This window comes from Gopherus evgoodei, chromosome 4 (genome assembly GCF_007399415.2).
Source record: "Gopherus evgoodei ecotype Sinaloan lineage chromosome 4, rGopEvg1_v1.p, whole genome shotgun sequence".
Lineage (NCBI taxonomy): Eukaryota > Metazoa > Chordata > Testudines > Testudinidae > Gopherus > Gopherus evgoodei.
The window spans coordinates 113761011-113784832 of record NC_044325.1 but is presented as its reverse complement, the minus strand read 5'-3'; the positions used below and the strand labels follow the sequence as shown (position 1 = coordinate 113784832).

At 42.7% G+C, this 23822-nt stretch overlaps 1 protein-coding gene across 10 annotated transcripts in view; it reads left to right on the top strand.

The window, feature by feature from the left end:
• The first annotated feature begins 6316 nt into the window (after positions 1-6316).
• Positions 6317-23822, top strand: part of BRSK2 (BR serine/threonine kinase 2) — a 505761-nt gene continuing 488255 nt past the window's right edge. For all 10 annotated transcript variants that reach the window (XR_004000116.1, XR_004000114.1, XR_004000115.1 and 7 more), the window contains exon 1: positions 6317-6737. Coding sequence is in view for 7 of the 10 variants with exons in the window: in XM_030560631.1 (XP_030416491.1) it covers positions 6644-6737 (94 nt within the window). In the remaining 3 variants the exon portion in view is untranslated. The remainder of the gene's footprint in view (positions 6738-23822) is intronic.

Sequence of the window (23822 nt, the reverse complement as noted above, 5' to 3'; positions counted from 1 at the left end):
ACTATAAGGTGGGTGCATAACTGGCTGGATAACCGTACTCAGAGAGTAGTTGTTAATGGCTCCCAATCCTGCTGGAAAGGTATAACAAGTGGGGTTCCGCAGGGGTCTGTTTTGGGACCGGTTCTGTTCAATATCTTCATCAACGATTTAGATGTTGGCATAAAAAGTACGCTTATTAAGTTTGTGGACGATACCAAACTGGGAGGGATTGCAACTGCTTTGGAGGACAGGGTCAAAATTCAAAATGATCTGGACAAGTTGGAGAAATGGTCTGAGGTAAACAGGATGAAGTTCAATAAAGATAAATGCAAAGTGCTCCACTTAGGAAGGAACAATCAGTTTCACACATACAGAATGGGAAGAGACTGTCTAGGAAGGAGTATGGCAGAAAGAGATCTAGGGGTCACAGTGGACCACAAGCTTAATATGAGTCAACAGTGTGATACTGTTGCAAAAAAAGCAAACATGATTCTGGGATGCATTAACAGGTGTGTTGTAAACAAGACACGAGAAGTCATTCTTCCGCTTTACTCTACGCTGGTTAGGCCTCAATTGTGTCCAGTTCTGGGCACCGCATTTCAAGAAAGATGTTGAGAAATTGGAGAGGGTCCAGAGAAGAGCAACAAGAATGATTAAAGGTCTTGAGAACATGACCTATGAAGGAAGGCTGAAGGAATTGGGTTTGTTTAGTTTGGAAAAGAGAAGACTGAGAGGGGACATGATAGCAGTTTTCAGGTATCTAAAAGGGTGTCATCAGGAGGAGGGAGAAAACTTGTTCACCTTAGCCTCTAATGATAGAACAAGAAGCAATGGGCTTAAACTGCAGCAAGGGAGATTTAGGTTGGACATTAGGAAAAAGTTCCTAACTGTCAGGGTAGTTAAACACTGGAATAGATTGCCTAGGGAAGTTGTGGAATCTCCATCGCTGGAGATATTTAAGAGTAGGTTAGATAAATGTCTATCAGGGATGGTCTAGACAGTATTTGGTCCTGCCATGAGGGCAGGGGACTGGACTCGATGGCCTCTCGAGGTCCCTTCCAGTCCTAGAGTCTATGAGTCTATGAGTCTATAAAGTAAGTCGCACATGGCTCCACCTAGTGGCTGAATAGTATAGTACAGTTTGGCATTCCATTACAGACGTGGGAGGGATGGTGAAAGGAAGAATAGGAAAACCCCGGCTTGTATTAATAATACAAGCTGAAAATCCCTTCCATGTATAAATTAATAACAACAAACGCAGTGGCAGAAATTTACCTGGATCTGACTTTAGCACTCAGGCGCGGCTCTAGGGATTTTGCCGCCCCAAGCACGGCAGGCAGGCTGCCTCCAGCGGTTTGCCTGCGGAGGGTCCACTGGTCCCGTGGCTTTGGCGGACCTCCTGCAGGCCGCGGGACCAGCGGACTCTCCGCAGGCAAACCGCGGAAGGCAGCCTTCCCGCTGCCCTCCCGGCGACCAGCAGAGCACCCCCCGCGGCTTGCCGCCTCAAGCACGCGCTTGGGGTGCTGGGGCCTGGAGCCGCCGCTGTTAGCATGCACTCTGATGCTGGTTCTGCAGCAGGCTGCTCCAAACAGCTCTCTTGAGGGCAGACCTAGGTTGTGCAGTAGCCACTCTGGCAACATAACATGCACTACAGTGAGCTCAGTGCTCACTGCAGTTCTCAGAATTCCTCATAAAAGAGGCAGGAAGACAGGGAGTTCCCGAGGTACCATTAGAATCTTTGACTTTGCTGTCATTTGTTTTCAGCGGCTTGATTTGCTGTTTGCATTGTACTGCTGTTCCAGTGAATCCCCAACACTGCTCAGATATAACTTTGTAGACATGATCATTTCTCATGCTCTTGCTGACATTTAAAGTTTTGCTTGCTTCGCACCACAGGTTCACCAGAATCTGGCTGTGTTCCTCTCTCCAACTAGCAGCACACTTGATGCAGGACTTCTTAGTCCTGGCCATAGCTAATACGTGGGAGAGTTAACTGTGTTTCCAGTTGAGCACTCTGTATGGAAATGAAGGGCTAAATGCTGAGTAGTTGCATTTGATTCTGGAGGTTGTTTCTGGTCCCTGGAAAGCAAGTGGGAACAGAAGAGACTGAAGAGATGGGAAGAACAGCCCAGGGAATTATGGGATAGCATGGGCAGACTCTTCAGACCCACATTGGGTGACCTGGACTCGAGGAGCATCCACACTGAAAAATGCATGGGCTTTGACCCACATCACAGCAGGCTACAGCTCTGATTCATCCTCCTAGCAGGGTCTGTGAGCCAGAATTCAAAGGGGTTCCTGGCCCAAGTTAGATTGATTTCTGTGTGGCTGGAAGCGGGCCTGGTCTTAAACCAGAGCCAGAGCACAGACTTAGTGTGCATGTAGACATACCCCAAGAGGTCATTGCAGCCAGGCATAATATAGAGCAGCACTGACATTGCTCTAGGTAGCACTGATGGCTCAATTGCTGACTGGATGGCTCCAACCACTTTGCACACCCGCCTTAGTTGTGCTGAATGCAGCTGAGGATCTAGCCTGGGTATTTAAAGTGAAGAACTATTGATGTATTCCTTCTGTCTATGCAGAACTAAAGTAAAACTTGCAACGCCTGATCTAGTGTTGCCAGCTCATGATTTTTCCATGTTTTAATATATTTTATATTTTTCTTATATTCCTAGCTCCTGATGTCATGTGATTATTAGAATCTCAGCTTTTATTCTTGTTAAAGTACGTTTCTAGCCCTCATGGTTGTGGATAAAATATTGGAAATGTGAGCCCAAAAAACTCAAAATACAAAAAGCAAATAAAAAGAGCACAAACTGTACATTTCATTTTAAGGTTTTTTTATTTTTAAGGCAGTCTCAGGATTTTTTGGGTACTGCCTTTAAATTTTTAAATGCTTGTGGCTGATAGTATTGCTGGCTGCAGTGTGCATTGGGTCTTGTGTATAACCTGGATTAGATTTTGTATGGTCTAAAACTTACTTAAATCAGGAGTCCATGTAGCTGCAATTGTGTAAGAGAAGTGCAAACCCTGTCTGCCTCGGTGGATCTAATTATAGGGGATGAGATTCCCCCCCCCATCCAAACGCCATACACTTTCAGCTTGGAGACAACAGCCTTCCCCTTCATGACTTTGGGTGGGGAAGAAGAGGCAGTGGAGGGGTCAGAGAAGGGAGTACATAGGGCCGGTGCAACCATTTAGTCGACCTCGGCGGTCGCCTAGGGCACTGGGATTTGGGGGGCGCCATTTTCTTCGGCAGCGACCATGGCGGCTGGATCTTCGGCTTCCCGGTTGCCGCCGGCATTTAGGCAGAGGGACCTGGGGCCAGGGAGTGCGGGGAAAGCCGCCTGCAGCAAGTAAGGGTGGGGGCAGCACGCAGGGGAACGCCTCGACCCAGCTCACCCCTGCCCCGCCTCCTCCCCGAGCACGCCATGGCTGCTTCACTTCTCCTGCCTCCCAGGCTTGCGGCGCCTAAGCTGATTGGGAGGTGGGAGAAGTGAAGCATCGACAGCGTGCTCAGGGTGCTTATGGTCGTGCGTGGAGCAGGGGTGAGCTGGGGCAGAGGGGGTGCCTCAGGGCGGAGGGGGGAAGCTGCCATGGGGGGGCCTCAGGGCAGGGGTACGGGGGGGCGCAAGGCGGAAGTTTTGCCTAGGCCGTGAAACATCCTTGCACCGGCCCTGGGAGTACAGGCTGCTTGGGACCGCCAAGGCTGAGAACGGTGGCCTCCCTCCCACTGCTCCCTGCTGATCTGCTCTTGGGCTCAGTAGGCAGCGGAGGTGCCCCAGGAGCTCCCTGCCCACAGGCACCGCTCTGCCCTCCACCCCCTCCCCCTGGTCTGGGCTGCAGCTGTGACTCCTGTTGGTAGCTGGCTCCGCTCCTCCCACGTCTGGGTCTCTCCCTGGCTGGCTCTGAGTGAGGGTGTGGGGAGCAGCAGGTGTCTGGCCCAGGCTGGAGGGAGGTGCTCTGGCTGGGGCAGTAGCTTCTCTTACCCTGCATCCCCCAGGTAGGGTTACAGAGACATGGGGGGCAGGGACAACAAGAGACACTGCTGTGGGAAGAGGGCACGAACAAGGGAACATTACTGGGGGGGGAGGGTGAAGGGGCAGGGGAAAAGGGGCACTGCTGTGAGGGAAGGGACAAGTGGGCAATGCTGTGGGGGGGAAGAGAAGGGGGTAGGAATAAGGGGCGCTGCTGTGCAGGAGGGGGAAAGGGTACTGCTGTTGGCGGAGGGACAAGGGGGCAGGGACAAAGGGGCACTGCTGTGGTGGCGAGGGGGAAGGGGCACTGCTGAGGGATGAGGGAGACAAGGTGCACTGCTGTGGGAGGAGGGATAAGGGAACAGGGACAATGGGGCACTGCTGTGGAGGGAGGGAAAGGGGTCACAGGTATGCGGGGGCACTGGGAAGAAGGGACAGTTACTGGAGGACGGGCACTAAGAGGCAGCTGTGAGGGAAATTTGGGGAAAGGGAGAAGAGGGGAGGAAGTTTGGGGAAGAGTGAATGAGAGGCTTGGAGGTGAAGGAGAGAATGAGGTGAATTTGGGGACTGGGTGAAAATGAACGAGTTCTTGGAGAGATGAGACTGGCATTTGGGGGAAGGAAAGTCTTGGGAGAAGGAGAGAAGTTACTGCAGGAGTTTGTGGGCAGTGGAGGAGGTAAGGTTTCACAGACTATGAAATCTGGAAGGGAGAGAGGAAAGGCGAAAGAGGAGAGACTTTGTGGAAGGGTTGGAAACTCAACACACTGAAGGTTTCTGCAGCAGTATAGCACAATAGTTAGAACAAGGCAGCACCGTACAAAGAGAGGCAGGAGAAGGTCAAGGTAAGTGTTGAGGTCATGTTTTTTAGGGAGAAAGGAAATTATATTGGGACCTTTTGGGGGGTGCATTCAGATAGATAGCCTCAAAGTTTCTCTGTTCCTCCCCTCATCACTCTCCTGCAATTCTGAGGGCAAAATTACTCTATTGCCTAGTGCCTAAAACCAGTTTACACCATCTGTGGATGTGGTCCACAGAAGGACTCTTCCGTGGACTTTACACCCATTTATACATAGGTGTTGGATGACTTACTATGAAGTACATTTCTCCTTTATGCATTATCTCCAGCATTTTTAGTTTAAACAATATTTGTCTCTCCATGAGCAGTGAATAATGATGTAGTTAGTGACAATCTCTTTACTTACTGCTTTTTCTTCCTTTGTGAGTGAGGAGTCCTTGCTATGTGCAACACTTCTGCATGCATTCAGAGGAGGGTATTGAAAGCACGGTGCTATCCAAGATGGACAATGGGGCCTACCGATGGAGAGAAAGTAAATATGGGGGCTTGGGGTGAATTTCACTGGCGTTGAAAGGAGTTACCTTCATAGTCCTGGATGCTGAAGTCCTTTATATGGTCCTAAATCCACAAGGTACATAAGCATGTGTCTAACTTTAAGCACATAAGTAACCGCATTGACTTAACTGAGACTAATCATATGCTTAAAGTTACACACATGCTTAAGTACCTTGCTGAATCAGGGCACCTCTTTGCAGAACAGATACAGCACGAGCTGCAGAAGTACAAGTTTTCCCTATATTGCCCTGCACTTGTGTCACAGCCCTAGAGAGACCGCCTGCAGAGCTTAGAAGTTTCCCTGGTTCCAAGTTTCACCCTTGGCATTTCAGTTGTGATTACCAACTGAAGTACCAGTTATGCTGGATTTTTATTTATTTATTTATTTATTTATTTATTTTTTATTTGTCTGTACATTCAGTCCTACATGTTCCCCCATTGAAGTCCAAAACAAATCCTCCCCTGAGTTCATTGGGAGCCTGATCAGGCCCTGTTTTTATAATAGTCATTGTTTCTGAAAGACTCCTTACCGAACAAAAAGAATAGAAATACTTCCCATAGAACTGAGATTCATAAATCTTACAAGTTTGTTTTCCGAAGTAGATTTCTTTCCTCATATAAATAATGCCATAACCTCAGCATTATTTTAATTATCGCTTTTGGTTGGTGAATTGCACTGGCAGGTGCCTAGTGGGGGCTAATTTAGAGATAGACATGTCTATGTGTGTGCATATGATTTTTAAAATAACTTTATCCCTATTTATCTTTAATTATTTTCCTTATCAATAGACTGATAGCCATAGGTTTATTGATATTGCCATTGATTATGATGCTCTGTATCAGACAGGGGCAGCAACTGCTGCTGCTACTGATGGAAAAGGAAAGGTAGTGGGAGGAGGAGGAGGAGAGGGGAACTGAGTTCTTGCTGGAGATTGGCTGCCTGTAATGTCACTCACAACTCTGGGCCCCAGCTCTTCCGCTGCTCTAGCTCTGGCTCTCGCTTGAACAGCTCCTAGTGAGAACAAGGCGTGCAGAGCTCCAATCACCAGCATCATGCTCCTTGGGCTTGGATCCTAGATCCCCCTCGTTAAACACTAGTAATAGCTGCTCTGGCCTTCAGCATCCCACGCTGACAGACTGACAGAAAGAAAGAGGCAGAACAGGAAAAAGGAGGAAAAGAAAACCTGCAGCCAAGGGGACTAAAGCAGCAAAGAGCGAGGGGAAAAGGGTGCTTTCCTTACACCGCTGCAAAGTGGGAATTTAAAGAACTGCAGAGAGAGAAATCCCAGCTCCCCGCCACACACACAGCGCAGAATTATAGCGCCAGGTAGAAATGACATCAACGGGGAAAGAAGGCAGCGGAGCTCAACATGCACAATATGTTGGACCCTATCGCCTGGAGAAAACCTTGGGCAAAGGACAGACAGGTTGGTTCCTTTGCAGCAGCCGCACTAGGGATAAGGTGCGGTAGCAGCTGATGGGGATGGGTTTTCGAGACTATTTCTGATGGATTTTTGCCTTTATTTCCTGTTTTATATATATATATATATATATTAAAAAGCATAGGTTGCCTTGTGTGCATCACTCTTGCTAACGGGTGTTGTTCTGGTGACTGTCAAAGTGCATGCAGAGGAAAACGGGGATGCCCTGCTGCTGGTAAATTTCATGTTCGTTACTTCACTGCCCCACTTTACTTCATTTTTCTTTTTAATCAAATTAAATTGAAATGAGAGGTGCACTGTGTATACTGGAGAGGAGGAGGAGAAGGACGTGATGGGGAGGCGGGGGAGTCACCAGCAGTATTTCATGACATCATGATTGAAAAGGGTGTAGTCCTTAAGGTGCAGTTGGTGGGAGAGAATATGCACAGTACAGTCTATGGCACTGGCTGCTGTGGCTATTTGGAAAATATGAATGGATGGTGTTCTTTGGTATGTTTTTGTGTGGCATAGTTTGAATTCAAAAATAAAAAAGTGGTCAGCAGCAGAATTCACTCTAGCGGTTTGAGGTTTTTATTTATTTATTTTCCAAAAGCCTCTGCTTGTGAAACTGGCCCCCATCAGATTTCCCTGAAAGGAACAATGGTAAGAAATATTAAGAGGAAATGTAGTGAGAGAATTAGCAGAGCAGGTGCTTGTCCCTACGTGGCATAATTAGATCTCCTAAATGCATTCAAGATTGTGACTCGCTGGTTGCCTGCCTGGATGTTATATTTACTTCAAGGGCAGGAGAGCAGTAATTGGAAGGAAGAGCGGTTAAAAAAAAATCCCAAAAGCCTTTCCCATTTTTATGTTCTTTTTTAGTAACAGGTGCAATGAGCAATGGAGTCTGGCAAATTGATTTGGTCGGGGGACCCCCAAAAGTGGATTGAATCTCCAGGTTATAATTTAGAAGGGAGGGTTGGTGGAATCAGCCATAGGGGGCTTCTTTGGGCTTGTGGGTGTTAAGTGTTGTTCATTATGGTGGGACAATAAAACATGATGCATTGTGTTTTTTAAAAACCCAGCCAAGCTTTGCCCATCTGTTGTCTAAAGGATTTAATAGGCGTTTCCATCCCCAGCTGCTGCCTCTGCTCTGCCTGCTTCCTCACTGCCCTGCATGGCAGCAGCTCTGCAGTCTGCAATTTTCTTAGGGACACAGTCAAAATCCAGATCTTTCTCTGTAAGGAGAAATGCTCTTCTGAGATGATTGATTGTGACCCCCCCCCCATTCATTCTTCTCCTCTCCACAAACCCCATGGCAACCATTGGAATATATGGATGGGATGTGAGCATCATATAGTCTTGAAATGAAAGTGACTTTTATTCTATTTTCCCCTCTAAATCTTTAAAACAATACAACTGCTGAAGGTATCTATCTTTTTTTTTTGGACATTACCTTTATTCTTCATATTACTGAATGAACTCATATCTCTCCAGATGTAGTTTCCATAAAATCCGTCCTGATGATGATGATAAAAATACCCCACCAAAAAATTGCAGTGTCTTGGTGATAAATCTGTATCCGGTTTCCATCGCTAATCTCTTGCTGGGCACTCTAGCTAATCATAAAACCAACACTAGATATACACATTCATTTTCTATCTTCATCACCATTTCTTTCTTCCTCATCTTCTCGGCAGCACCCCCGCCCCCCAATATATAGATATAAAATTGCATCTGAGATTCCTGCACATTAATCCTTATGCTCCAAATCACGTAACCTTGTATTATGGTCCTAAAGGGTTATCTGCAGCTTTGGTTATTTTTTTTCTCCCTTGATAATCTTCCTATCTTCCTCCTAAGTGATTAGAGAGAGGGAGAGAGAGAGACAGGCAGGCAAGCAGCAGGGTAGGAGGGGAGAGTGTATGTTTTCAGGGTTGTTGCTTTTGGGCTCTGCAGTTATTTGACCAACTGGACTAGCAGGAAAGTTGCCTTTTACAATTTTACACTATAGCAAATCTATAGAGACAGGTCTCTGCTTTGTGCAGGCATGTGTGTGCAAACAGCAAACACACTATATGCACTGTTTCTGGGAAGATGGAGGGATAAAGCTTAAAAGTAGCTGATGCCAGCCTCTGTCTTCCTTACCTTATCCACCCTTGATATAGATAATGCACGGAGGAGAAATCTGAATTGGTGTTAAATGTACATAGTTAAACACGGGAAAGATGTTTTCTGATCTTCTGCATTTTCTGTTCTAATCAGATTCGGGAATGTGCAGAATTGCAGGTGTGCATGTAGCCCTCACCCTGCTAACTTGGTGGCTGATGGGGAACCTGCAGCATTTTTGTGAGATGACAACAGTGCAGTGTGAGGACCTGATTGACCACTGCGATTTACTAGTGTAACTCCATTGAATTTGATGGAGTAACACTGTAGTGAATCAGGCTGTGATCATTTCTTTAGCTCATCTGAGGAGTTTAAGGCTCAGAAGGTTAGGAAGTAAAGGCTTGTTTGGTTGCGTGGTGTGTGTGTGTGTGTTTTGTTTTATTTTTGAAAGAAACTCTGGCAAAACATACTTACTAGCAGAAGGAAAATATGCAGTCCTGTTATACCACGTCCTTTACTTTCTTCATTGATCTTCACATCACTCATTTTTCTTTTAAGTGAAAGAATACTTCACCCTAAAGTTATTTCAGATACGTGGCTCTTGCTTCTCTCCCAATTGTATTCAATATTATACAAACCTCTTAGTAGCTCTCACCTGCCTTGAACTCAGATTGGATAATTTTTAAGATCAAAGGAAGAGGAATAAGGGAGGGCGTCAAGTACAGAATCTGCCCCAGTTCAGGGCAAACTTACAAAGGATGCTATGAAAGGGGAGCTTTCATATTCATCTGAACTCCAAATGGCACGTTTCAGCCCTCCATGTTGCGATAGCAGATTTCCTTCTCAATATCTGCGAAAGAGAAATGTTTACCAACAAGAACTTGCTGGTTCCTGCAAAGAGGTCCAGATACTGTGCTTGTGATGTCAGTGGAAGCTGGTGACATCTAGTAATGGGGAGGGAGTTGGCAAAACTGACATTGAGAAGTGGGTTCAGATCCAGTTCAAAATGCTGGCTAAAGATCGTGCTGATTTTGATTTAAAGAAGGATAGGCAAAGCCTGCCCTGAGGAGTTGACATTATGGGACATCAGGCTTTCTGAGAATGACTAATGTCACAAAGAGAGGATTAAGGCCAGTTAGTTTGGAAAGCAAGAAAGGAAGGTTCAGCACAATGCTGAAAAATGTTTGCACTCCAATAATACTGGGAGTGGGACAACGGCTACAAAAAGAAATTCTTAATAATTCACCACAAGAATTCTACATGTGAATAATTTGGGGGGGCCATAGTAAGACAATTGCCCTTTTGTTGTTGTATTAGCCTCAATTCAGAGTATCTCTGCCATTGTTTCCGGCAACTGGTCTAGTAGCTCATGGAATCTGTATTAGGAGGGAACAAGAATATAAGAAGCAGTGTAATAATTTAATTATCACACTCATAATATTTTATTATAAGGAAATGTCATTGTAAAAGATGACAATAAAGGATATATAAAGGTGTCTATGAAGGGGTTGGTTTATGTAAATTTCATTGAATTACACTGTACTGCAGTTAATTATCCTAGTTTTTCACTGTAATTAACAGTAATGAGCAAAAAGGATGTTCTTTGTGTTACAATAACACACCAGGAGATGCTATGCTTAGAAAACAGATTGAATGTGAACACTAAGAAGAAATTCAAGTTTATTATTCAGATTAAACAGAGGCTGCTCTCCATTTGCCACTAATTCTGTGTGAAATCAACTTTTCATGTATTCCTGACACTTTTTTTTTTAATTCCAGGAATATATTTTGTTTGTGAGTTTTCTTTTGCCCTTGTTAACCTCTATATTCCCCTTGAAACCCTCTACAGTAATTCAGATTGACTGTAGTGAATTTTTATTAGTGAAGGCAGAGATGAGGAATTGAAGTATTCCTTGCTAAGTGCTTCAGCATTTCAGTGGATCTTTCTGCATTCTCATTTAAAGGCCAACTTATACACTTCAGTACTATTTTTATTTGTTTGCCCTGGCACCAAATGACAGCACAGTTCACATTTCTGAAATGCTCCTTTCTCTGCAAGCAAAGCAACACTGTCCTGTGTTGGAATTTAGTCTTTGATCAAGTTTCTTTGAAAGCAAAGAGCATAACATTGCAAATCCATTTGGTATCACTCACACAACTTCTCTGATATTTGCAGGCATTTCATACACATAATTCCAATTGAAGCCAATGGCAGTTCTGCATTTAGACAGCTTGCATGATGAGCCTTCCATATTGAGAGGGTGCACTCTGTTGTATATAAAGTGTAACAACTTGTACTTGTAACGCAGTACATATACCAGCTAATCAATCATATACTGGTATGATATTGAGCTGTATAGCTGTAGAATCATGATCCTGCTGCTTTTTCTGATTTTATAAACGTATGTATCATCAGTGTTATCCATACTGTCATGAATAGTTTTACAGATTGTAGGGGTCAGACCCACAGATGGCGTAAACTGGCATGGCTCCATTGAATTTGGTGACCCTGACCTACACCAGCTGAGGATCTGGCCAGAGAGATGTAAATCATATGAAGTTACCATTCAGACCTGTTTTCCCCAAATACATGCAAGTTCCCTTTATATTTTTAAACACATTTCTTATGTGGTTTTTAATTAGAGAGGCTATCTTGATAGCAATAAGTCTTATCTGAATCTGCATACATTCCAGTGATAACCTGTTAGGGCATCTTTCACTTAAGAGGTGAACTAATTAGTAATCACACAATCGGAAGTATAATATTGGAAACAGTGTCTCAGGCAATGGAGGTTTTACAAGCCCAAGTTTTTAATGAAATGTTGCTAAGAAATGTTGACATCAGAGTCAATTATATATGTCTGGACCCTCAATGTTAAATATGGTTGGAAAGGAGGTCGTTATACAATAAGGGTAGAATTTTCAAAAAACTACTATTGATTTTCAGTGACTCGGCCTTTGGGTATCCAATGTGAGATACCTCCAATCTGATTTTCAGAGAAGCTGAGGCTCTACAACTCTGATTGAAATGAGTACTACCATGTTAAGTAGATCTGAAAAACAGGTCTTTTGAAAGTTTTGTGTTAAAACTATTCTAGGAAACACCTCTTTGCCAAGTTTAGTGCAAATGATGGGTAAAAGAGGTCTAATTTAGGTCCTGATCCTGCAATGTGCTACATGCAAATGGACTCCTATATGCTCTGCACGAGCATAGGGGTCTGACTGCACAAAGCACATTGCCAAATCAAGGCCTTATGACATAATCTTATTTCCAACAAAATTAATGGCATAACTGCCATTGAATTTAGTGGGAATAGAGCAGGCTCTTAATGGATTTGTAAAGTGACAACTAGTCTTTTGCCCAAGAGTTGTTAAAATGCAGATACGCTGTCAAATAAGTGGGATTATATGACCATTTTTATATCTAAATCTCAGACCTCACCAGGTGCTGCTGTATTCTACAAATACCATTTTCATGCTGCTCAAACAGCTTCCTCCTTTCCATCCCTACTCTAATGACATTTAGTGTCACTACAGTGGGGAAGACCATACATTAGAATGACGAAGGATGTTGGAGAAATTAAAAATATTTCTCAGTAGAATTTATCTCTGGAGGGAAATTATTTCTGATCTACAGACAACTTGTGGCTCCGCTGGAAGAACCAGTGTAGTATTTTAAATGTGTCCTTACAACTGCTTTTGTATATTATGATGTCCTCACCAGCCAGTGAATGTTCTGGATTCCTGAAGACCCTGAAACCCTTTATAGTATAGCATACATCTGTTTCATACAGCATCTTTCAGGCAAACTGTAATGCTGGATGCTTTACAGAAGTAAATAATAAATGCACTGTTTGAAATAATAATAATAATCAATAACATAAAAAAGAGCAGAGAGAAATGAAGCGGTATGGACAAAGGAGAAAAAATGGTTTTCACGTGAAATTTGATCCAGCTCCTGTTGAAATCAAATGAAGTATTTTCATTGACTTCTAGTGGGAGCTGTATTTGGTACAGAATGAGGAGGATGCAGTATGGGCCATTCCAGAGGAATGAAGCTGAAAAGAAAGCTCTTGCATTGACAGTACTGTGATTGCGTAAAGGGGTAGAGAGTAAGTTATTTGGTGAACGGAAGGACCGAGGAAGGGAATGAAGAGAGACAGAGGTTTGTGCAAGAGTTTTAAAAATGAGGAGGCTAAATTTGAATCGAATCCTGAAATGCACGAGGAACGAATGTAGCTGTTGGGGGTTATTTCTTAGTATGTTTGAGACTGCGAGCAGCAGATTCTGCACATGCTACAGCAAATCTAGGACTTGCTTCCAATGAGAAGAGATGGAAACATGGATGACGAATTGAGCGGAGGGGGACTCAAGGCAGGGGCATACATGGTTGATATTACAGGGGTGAATTTGTAGACATTAATTTTAGGGAGCTTCATTGTGTGCTGCTCTTTGAATGCATAGTCAGTTTATAGGAATAGGAACTGCTCCTGCTCCCACTGAAGTCCACTGATGCAAGATATGATGTCAGTCAACTTCAGCAGGAACAGGATTAAGCCCACTATAATAGGTAAGGTCAAACCTTTTACTTCTCTAAGAAACTTCATAATGGAACAACCATCAGGAGTGCGGTTTTTTGTTACAAACAATGCAAGGGCATTAACAGTCTTAAAAGATACAACTGTTCATTTTGTTTGTGGGAAAGTGCCAGAGTAGTTCAGCTTTTCAGTTCTCATACATAGAATCATAGAACTGGAAGGGGCCTTGAGAAGCTGAATAGCCCAGTCCCCTGAAATCAAGGCAGGACGAAGTATTATCCATTCTAGACCATCCCTGACGGGTGTTTGTCCAACCTGCTCTTAAAAATCCCCAATGATGGAGATTCCACAGCCTCCGTAGGCAATTTATTCCAGTGCTTAACCATCTGACAGGAAGTTTTTCCTAATGTCCAACCTAAACCGCCCTTGCTGCAATTTAAGTCCATTGCTTCTTGTCCTATCCTCAGAGGTTAACAAGAACAATTTTTCGCCCTCCTCCTTGTAACAACTTTTTATGTACTTGAAAACTGTTATCATGTCCCCTCTCGGTCTTTTCTTCTCCAGACTAAACATGAGTTTAGTCCATGAGACAACACTCTTCTATCACAAGATTTAGTGAAGCAAATAATTCATTACAAATAATTTGTTTAATGAATGTAGTCTGCCTTTTTCTGGAATGTCCATGAGCAGATTACAGTTTCCTCAAAGTAATTTGTCATTTCAGTTTATTTGACAAACGTTTATTTTGATTCTCCCCCACCCCGCAAATGGTTTGAGCCTGCTTAATCAATAATCAAAGAATTGAGTTGTGCTCTTGAAGTTGGATGCAATCTGTCAGCTACGTTACAGAGTACTGTTCTGTTCCCTGGTTGGATGATTGTGCGAGCATTTCCAGCATGAATATTTGCATGTGCAAACATAAAATTTGGTTTCCTGAACACAGTTTCAAGAGTTGTTTCCCATAAAAATATGTGCGAGTATGACTCATATGATCCAGTGTTTGCAGAAAACAAATACAAAAGGGTCACAAATGTGATCAAATCAAATTTACTTAAAAATTCAAGTGAATATTCACAGAACATTTTTACATTATTCACCCAGCTCCATTGGCATGTATCATGAACAGTATATATGACTTTTATATAATGATGAGCTGCAAAAGTTTTATTTGTTTTTATTTTAAATCTGTTTACATACCCAAATCACTATGGGTGAAATTCACTCCTGTGCAGAAGTCTAGCACAAGACCTATGCAAGCACCAAAGTCCCACTTAATTCCTCAAGATTGGGTTTAAGTGAATATTAATTTGAGCATAGGACTTGTGCTGGCCATCTATGTAGGGACAAATTACACTATAACAGAGCACAGTGTATATAAAGAGTTATTTCTAAATATTCTTACATATTATTATTTAGTGCTATTTTTGTTACTGTAGCACTCAGAGGCGCCTTTGTACAAATTCATAGGAAGATGCAATCTCCGTCTGAAATAACTTACAGTATCATTTAATTTTTTAAAACAAAATATTTGAAAATGAATTCCCTCTTCACGTATGCACAAAGTTCTGGATCCTGAATTTTTGTCTGTGACAGCTGATAATACCACAAAGCCTATAAACAAAGAAAGCAGCAAAAGAATATATTCCGTTCAGGTGCTGATGAAGTTGTTGGTTTTTGAAGGGGAAACTTAGGATAGTGAGTGGAGGAGGAAATAAAAATTACTATATGTTTATATTTAAAAGCTAAGCTAAGCACAGGGCATGATTCTTATGTAGACTGGGGAGTTTTGTGGTTCTCAGGCAGAAACCATCCCTAAAGTCGGCCAAGCCAGCCACTGGATGCTTCTCTTACTGTAGGGAGATGTTCAGGTGGTGTAGAGCCACCACAGTATCTCCTAAAGGGTCACTTCCAGCTATCAATGTATAAAAGCACGATTTAGGGAAAGGGCATATAGCTGGTGCTCCCCTTGTACTTGATTGACCCCCAGTTGCCACAAAAGCTTCTGGGCCATTGCCAGCCAGCGTAAATTAGAGTAGCCCCAGGGTTGCTCTGAGTTAGGACAAGTCCCGCATCTGAACTCAAAATTGGGGAAGCACAAAGGTGCCTAAAAGCCACCTTTTTACATACATGCCTACCCCAAGGTGCAACAAGCATTCCTTAGCTTAGGATCTGGCTCATACTGTTACAGATATGGTACAGATCCAGAAAAAAAGTCTCCACTACTTTGTATTTCACCTTTAAATCCTTATTTTAAGTTTTTATGGGATTATTCCTCAGTATAATTACCTATGGGTGAATGTTAGATAAGAAATTAGAGAGGAATCTGTTGCCTCATTAATCGCTGGTTTGATAATGAGAGTCTGGTAGTTTGCATTCTGATGATTAACTTGGAGGGGATTTTTGCTGTTACCAACCATACTCCAAGATTTGTAACATTTAGAGATTCTGGTTGAGTTGTTGGCAAAACAGCATCTTAATAAGGTAACTCTGTGTGTGTGTTTTTAAATTTTTTTTTATCTGATCCAAACTATATATTGGGATTATAGGTATGGTTGTGTTTGAATTGAAGTGTTTGCCTTTTTTTTTTTTTTTTTTTTTTTTTTTTTTTACTTTTCAGCGGTTGGTGGGAAACAGTTTTCAGGCATCCATTCGGTAAGTGCTTTTCTAGCTGCCTGTACAATTTATCAACAATGTGCTCTCTTGTTTCCTGAGGCACTTGTGATTTGTTTCACTACTGTTTTGCAGTCCAAGCTTTCTGGGGAGACAAAAAATATCTGTATGGTTGTGTGTTTTCAGTAATGTTTTACAAATGTATTAACAGCCATTGTTTCCACAGAGTCATTCCTGTGTGGTTGCATAGGGCCCTACAGGCCATAAACTCAGTCCTCCAGCCAACATGCCATTAAAAGTACAAATTATGGAGGAGCTGGTCTCAGGTGGTGGGGAGTGAGCTGGATTGGGCCACAAATGTCCTACTTTTAAGAGACACTGAGAAACCTACTGCTAGCTCCGTATATCCTAATCTGCCAGGAGATGGATTCGGGTGCTCTGACTGGCGAGTGATATGATCGTTCTGTGCTGAACCTTAATTCGGACCCAGGGGTAACTCTAGGTATGATTCTGCTGCTCCTGCTCTTCTTTCATCCAATTCCTCTCCCCCCATTCAATGTATGGCCAAGAATATAGATGTATTTCTAGCCAGGTGCACTGCTGATGATGCCCCACAAAAAGACGATCAGGGAGGGATTCAGAGAAAATCGAATGGGCATTGCTCTCCTGCGACCTTGCCAAGTCTGATGGTATCACCTTCAGCGTCAGTCAGAGCTAGGGTGACCAGGCAGCAAATGTGAAAAATTGGGATGGGGTGGGGGGTAATAGGAGACTATATAAGAAAAAGACCCAAAAATCAGGACTGTCCCTATAAAATCAGGACATCTGGTCACCCTAGTCAGAGCTTCTCCAGTGGGAAGAATCTCAAGGCCGCTTCTGAATTTGGAGCTCCCCCATACCAGCTCTGCCTGTTAGCACCAAAACACAGGGCTGCTTATGAATCATAGTTATCTTTGAGATAACCCGGGGAAATATATTTTGTTGCTTGGTCCAGAAAAAACTTCTTTCAAGATATCCCAACCTATTAAACTTGCAAGGTGAAATTGGCAGATGACTGCACTTATGAAGAGCAGCGTATTGCAGTTAAATCAAGTAATAATAGTAAAAAAGTATAAGCAACAAGGAAAAGTTGACTTCAGCTTCCAGGCTTTTTAATGAGGTGAAATTGACCCATATGCAAGAAGCCAGCACAGCACCTGTGGCCTGCTTAAGCCTTCCAGTTAGGGCGTACATTGCTCATAGGTACTGTTCTGGCCATTTGCACCAAGTGAATTTCACCCACGGGGCGTCCCTCAATATCCTTGGGCCAACTTATCCCTGGGGTAACTCCACTGAAGGATACATTTGGCCCTGTGAGTTTACCAGCCTAGTTGTTTTTCAGCTCTCCCAACATTTTCATCTGAAATTCATTTGTCCCTTTTAAGCCAGGGGGTCCTGAGTACTTGGTCCTCACTGAAGACCTAATTCTGCTCCCATTAAATTTGGGATGTTTTTGCCACTAACTTCACTGGGAACTGAATAGGCCCCTCTTTTTCCTCAGGTTCATTGCTCCCAAGTCTATGTACTCCTGGGGGAATGGACCAGGGGCTGGAACCATGTTTGGCTTTTTCCATCATTGCTGCTTCACACAGCAACGCTGATGAAGACCTAAAGAAGAAAGACCTCTCTAGAATCTTCAGAAGACATTATGGTTTCAGGTGCCACCGTCGTCTTCTAACCACCATGCAATCACCGATGGAATCATCTGCACTAGGGCAGGTAGAAACTTGCAGAGAGCAAGGATTCAGTTGGAGAGAGATTAGAGAAATAGTGGACAGTCAGGGGAATCTTGGGTTCTATTTCCAGCTCAAGTACTAAACTACTGTGACCTTGGGCAAGTCACTTCACCTCTCTATGTCTTTGTTTCCTCTCTCGCCCTCTGTCTTGTCTATTTAAATTATAAACTCTTCAGATGAGGACTGTCTCTTTCTGTGTGTATGTAAAGTGCCTAACATATTGAGGCCCTGATCTCAATGGAGACCTCTTTGTGCTGCAATAATACAAATCATTAATAAAGCTAAAGTTGTAGTAAATCATATAGCTGCTCTAAATTGCAGCTGGTTACAAAGGCCACACACAAGGAGCTGTTCTGGCAAATGAGGACTAATGCAGCAAGTATTTTTAGGAAGTCTCCCACACTCTGGTCATGCCCCATATGGCAGATCTGGGAAGAAAGAATGGTCTAGAGCCATGTGGGGATTCCCCAGTGCTTGGGGAATCTCCAACCAACCATCTAAGCTGGATTTCTTCCTACTTTGTGCTGCCAGAGAAGTATAAAGCAAGTGGAATGGAGGCCAGGATCTAGCCTTGTATGTTTGCAAACTGAGGGCTGATCTACATGATGCACTAGTCAGGTGTAAATTCTAGTGTGTATTAGTGTGTTGTGAACTAACTAGCTTGAGTGTAGCAGGGTGACATTAATGCACACTAGTGAACTTCTTGTGCACATCAGCAGGGTCCACACAGGCCAGTTGGTGAGCAATATGTTAGTGCCCACTGGAATTTACACTTCTCTAATGTGGACTAATTGTGTAGACAAGCCCTGAGTCTCTGTCATGGGGGAGATAGGAAGAAAGGCAGCTCTTTCTGTGCTTTCACTATGCCTACATTTGGATACAGTGGCATTATCTTCAGTAGGCCTTTCCTGCACAAGGCCACGAGAGAAGATTGAGATCTCTGTTGTGTGTTCTGTATGCATGTCTGTGTAATAATGGTCACCAAAAACAAAGCTGAGCATTATATTCAGACTTGGCAATGACACAAGCCCCCTAGCTGAGTTAAACACAGGCATTTGTTTTGCTGGAAAGGCATGGCCATGAGTTGCATAGCTTTTGGGAATCCTTATGCTCTGCAGTGCACAGCAGCTGTAAACAGGATTCCTCTCATTTGCTTTTCAAAGCATAGTTTACATCTAAATATTAAAAAAAAAAAGAAAGAAAGGTCTAGATCCTCAGCTATTGTAAATCGGGGAAGCACCTTTGACATCAGTGCTAATTTATACCAGTGGGAGATCTGACTCAGGGTTTCTGGTTTCTATAGCTTATTTCACTCCTTGTATTTGTGCAATTCCATCTTTGTCACTGATTGATTAGGTAGGCCAAGTTCTCTTGTTAGTTACACCAGTACAGCCCTAGTGACTGAAAGGGGCTTAGAACAATTTATGAGAGGAGAATTTGGCCCATAAACACATTTCTTGGTGATATCAGACGCAGACTGCTGGCCATGATCTAGTTAAGAGAAGCCCAGATTTGCATCTTGTTTCCTCTGCAGTGAAGAAATTATTGAGAGATTGATGTCCCTCCATGCCCCCAAAGCTCATGGATGCACTTAAAGTCTGTGCTTAACTATGAGTCCAATAAAGAAGAGCAGACATAGCAAGTAATAATATAACAGAATTGCTGTTGCAATATTCTATCACCCTTCTTTTACAGTGAAGCCTCCTGACAAGTCTGCGCTAGACATTGTTGTGTGAAATTGCCTGCTGTTGATCAAGCAACATTGCTGTTTCTTGAGTGGTAGCAATAGTGGGAGCGCTAGAGCCCCCTTCACTCACTGCCATGCTGACTAACTTTGTTCAGCACACACCTAGGTGATACTGTGGCAAAAGTGCTAGTGGTTACCTAAGCCATGGCTTTACTACTCCTTCCACCATTGGTTCAGATCCCCCTGAGGTAGCAAACTCTGTGCTCTCAAACTCCTGTTGAGTTAAGAGATATTAGAGGGCAATCACAATTGTCCTATGACACTGCACACACAGGATTTTAGGTAACTATTTGGGGGAGGGCAGCGGTAGCCTTGGTACTGGGCAGGCTCTACTCCTCTCTTGGCCCACAGCTGGAAGGCAATGTAGTCTGGCAGAACCAACACATGATTGGGAGTTAGAAGGTTTCAAAGTTCTAACCCTGGCTCTGCTACTGACTCACTGTGGCCTTGGGCAAGTTATTTCATCTTTCTCTCTTGGTTTCCCCAGCTGTAAAATTGAGATGATAATCACAGGCGTAGTTTGACTTCTGTATTTGGGGGGGCAGCTCCAGTCAGGCCAATGGGGCCATGCAGAGGGGGGGCAAATTCTGTGCCTGACCGATGCTTGCTGTTTGGGGCCGGGGGCAATACCTCCTTGCTTCCAAAACTATGCTCATGATTTACCCACCTACTTCAGTGACATTGTGGGGATTAGTTAATATAGTGATTTGAACATACAAAGCACTATGGAAATGTAATAAGTATTTTGCAGTTTGTGGGTTCGCCTTGGTTTTTTGATCCAATTGGTTCAGTCTCTCGGCTAGTGTTAATATCTGGGTAGCTTCATTGGTTTACACCAACTGAGGATCTAGACTATTTCTTCTTTTCCAGGTGAACTTACTTTCTCCCTGCCCTTTCCCCTGCTCATTCCACAGCCTCCCCTTTTGGTGATGACAATTTTGACAGCAAAATGCAGAAATCTCCACGGCTGCAATTTAAAGCCGAAGTTATGTTAGCCCATTATATAAACAAGAGAAATTACTTTGATGTTCCTGGTTTGACAATTCCTGGCCCCATTGATTTCCATCATTTCTTTCCTTAGAGGCATTTGTCCCTGTTCTCTAAAACAAAATGTCACTGAGTAAACTGTGTTTATATGACATTGTGTATTCCACTTATGAAGGGTTTATAATTTGGTCAGTTTTATTTATGGTCCTATAAAGCTGATAGAATTATACTGCAGTGTTAAAATGCAGAAGCTTCATTTTCCTATAGGCAAAAGCCCTCTGGTTTTTTGAGAATGCTGTTCGGAGATTCTGACTGGCTGTTGAGAAACTTTGAAAAGGCCTTGGAATTTTTAAATTGCTACTTACTGCCATCAGTATAAAAGTGAATCCAGGTTAATAAAAGCAGCCACTTTATAATAGTGACAGCCTTCTGTGGCAGCATGATGGTTACACCATATTCTGTTTCAGCGAGCTTTCATTTCCAGAAACGTCACTGGTGAAGAGATTGGGTGGGAGTGAGGTGGGTAGAGAGCGGGTGGGTTATTTTTAAAGGCTGACTGAATTGTTAGGGATGCAGGCATTTCTGAAGGGGTTGATGATGAACTTGAGAAAATTGAAATAGCCAAGAATTTTTATAAGGGGTGACCTCAAAAATCTATATTGCAGATGTGAATGGTGGTTATACAGCAGCTTGATGGCTGGAGCAGTATTTTTGATAATGGGAGAAGCGGGCTGGTGGCCCTTCCTTCCTATCAGCATCCTAGGGGTGAAATTAACTTCTGTGCCAACACAAAGTCTAGATATTACTTAAGGCCTTTTTTGAGGGATTAAGTGATGAGCTGGAATTATGATAACTCTTTCCATAGAGAATCAAAAATGGGAGCTCACAAATGGCTCGGGCGGAAATCGAACACTGCAGTAGTTTAGTTCTATTTGTGGGATGATGAGCAAAATTCATCCTTGGTGTATTTACACTGAAATCTTTGCAGCAATACCAGGAATGAACTTGACCAATTTCCTTTGTTTTGTATATTTATAATAAATGTCAAAATGAAACAGTAGCTACAGATATAATATATTAAAAGAGACAGGGGCAACTGAAATATGGCCCAAAATTGAAATTTTCTAACAAGCTTTTTATAAAACCCAAGAGCAATAGAAATAATGATTTCCTCAGGTTTTTTGGGGAAAAAACAATTCTGATTAAAAATTTTAAAACAACAAATAAACTTTCACCTGCAGTGTTTGAAACCCATCAGGAACCTGAAAGTGAAATTGACTCTAAACCAAAGTGAAAGTGGCTGCATTGATTTTCATTGTCCATGACGAGACTAATGGGAAAGGTGGGCAAAGAGAATTAAGAATGACAAGTAAATTAGATTTTTAAAATTCTTTAAACTTGTAATCATCTAAGATGTTATTAGCAAAATAGTTGAAAATGTATATATTTTTGGAGAAAGGCAACATATGTTGCCTGATCCTCAGATGTGTCTTAGTTGTATTCAGTGCAAGATCCAGATGTGGAAGGTGATATATGCTTTGCAGCCCTCAGTTTGAAAAGCCCCAGGATTTCCCTCTCAAGGGGCATTTATGCCTGTTGAGGTTCATCAGAGCAAAGCAGTGCTCCAGCCACACCACCTCCGCTGGACATATCCCTGATACTTCTTATGTCAGCACTACATAAGCCTCCAAGCCAAGGATGCCTCCAAGACAAGGAGATCTTACCTGTTTAGATAGGGCACCTGTATAGTCCATTTGTGCTGCCAGAGTGTCACACAGGGCCTGTTGCTGAGGCCAGAATCTCGTCCATGATTTTTGAACTGGCAGTATCCCTTTAATCTGTGCCTTGAACATTAACATAGAGGTGTGGAAAGAAAGCAATAGAAAATGGGAAAATTAGAGGAGTGCAATGATCTAAAACATGTAAGTGATCAATGATTAGGGAAGGCAAATGCCCAGGGGGCCTGTTTTTGCTCTCAGTTGCAAAGGTGCAAATTGGAAGTAGGCCCATTTGAAGTCAATGGAATTACTCAGGTATAAAAATGATATAAACAAAAGCAGACTTTTGCCCTCTACGTTTCAAAGGCTGAGAGCGTTAGGACGTCTTGTACTCTTTTTATTTTACTTTTATGTATTTATTGGACGAGTGGGATATGAGAAGAAAGTCACATTCTTCCCTAGGGTTGGTATATCCCTTCCCCACCAAAAACATTGTGGTTTCAATTTCAGTTATTTAATTTCTTGCTTGTAGCTTAAAATATGAGTTCATTGTAGCACATGGTTGCAGCAGGTTGCTGGTCATTTACTGTAAGCAGAGTAAGATCAAACTATTGCCATCTGAGGCAGTGCTATTAGAATGTCATTTAAAAAAATTAGGCCCTTGGATATCTTTTTTTTAATAGGGTGACATTTTGTCAAATTGGAGTTGAAAAGTAGAAGCAAAAGCAGCTATTCTGGCATTCATTAGACCAGGATGAAATTATCTTAACTAAATCCATAACAATGCAAAGGTAAGGTGAAGATTTCAGATGCACCAAAGCCAGGACATGGGAAGTTATGGTTTTCGCTGCATCTTTATTATTATTATTTTATTTATTATTATTTATTTTATTTGTGTTACTGTAGTGCCTAGCTGCAGACTACTCCCCATTGTGCAATGTGCTGGCCAAACATAGAGAAAAAAGATGATCCTTGTCCCTGAGAGCTTACAATCAAAGTATAAGGCAAGGGACAACAGATGGGTATAAACAGACCAAAAGGGGCATGTAAGGAAACAATGAGATAATATTGGTGAGAATGCAAAGTGGTGGTCGAACAGTTGTCATTTGAATCTTTGTTCTGAGTACATGTGTATTGCTCTGTTTGTGCATGTGAATAATGGAAGATCACTTCTGTGCATGTGTGGTACACAGGTATGGCATGCTTATAACTTTATCCCCAAACCAAAGGAATGTGTTCATAGTGTTTGTCTTAAATTACAACTTTGGGCCATTTTTCTGCTCTCATTTATGCTGGTGTGACTAAGCAAGGGTGAAATTCACCCTAATGAAGAAGGCCAGCACAAGGCCACTTTAGTTTCACTTAAACCCTTTGGATTTTGGCCTGAGAGCAAAATTGGCCTGAAGCCCACAGCAAGTTCAAAGATTAAAGAAGAAGCTCTTTTGAGTTATTAGACCGGGGAAGAGAGGTTGTGAGGAAAGTGAGTCATAGCTCAACTGATAAGAAATAGGTTATATTTCACATTTTGGTTATTCTAAATGACAAAATGAAATTTTCTCTCATGTTCCCAAGCAAAATTCAACTTTAGGCTGGGAATAGGCTTGAGG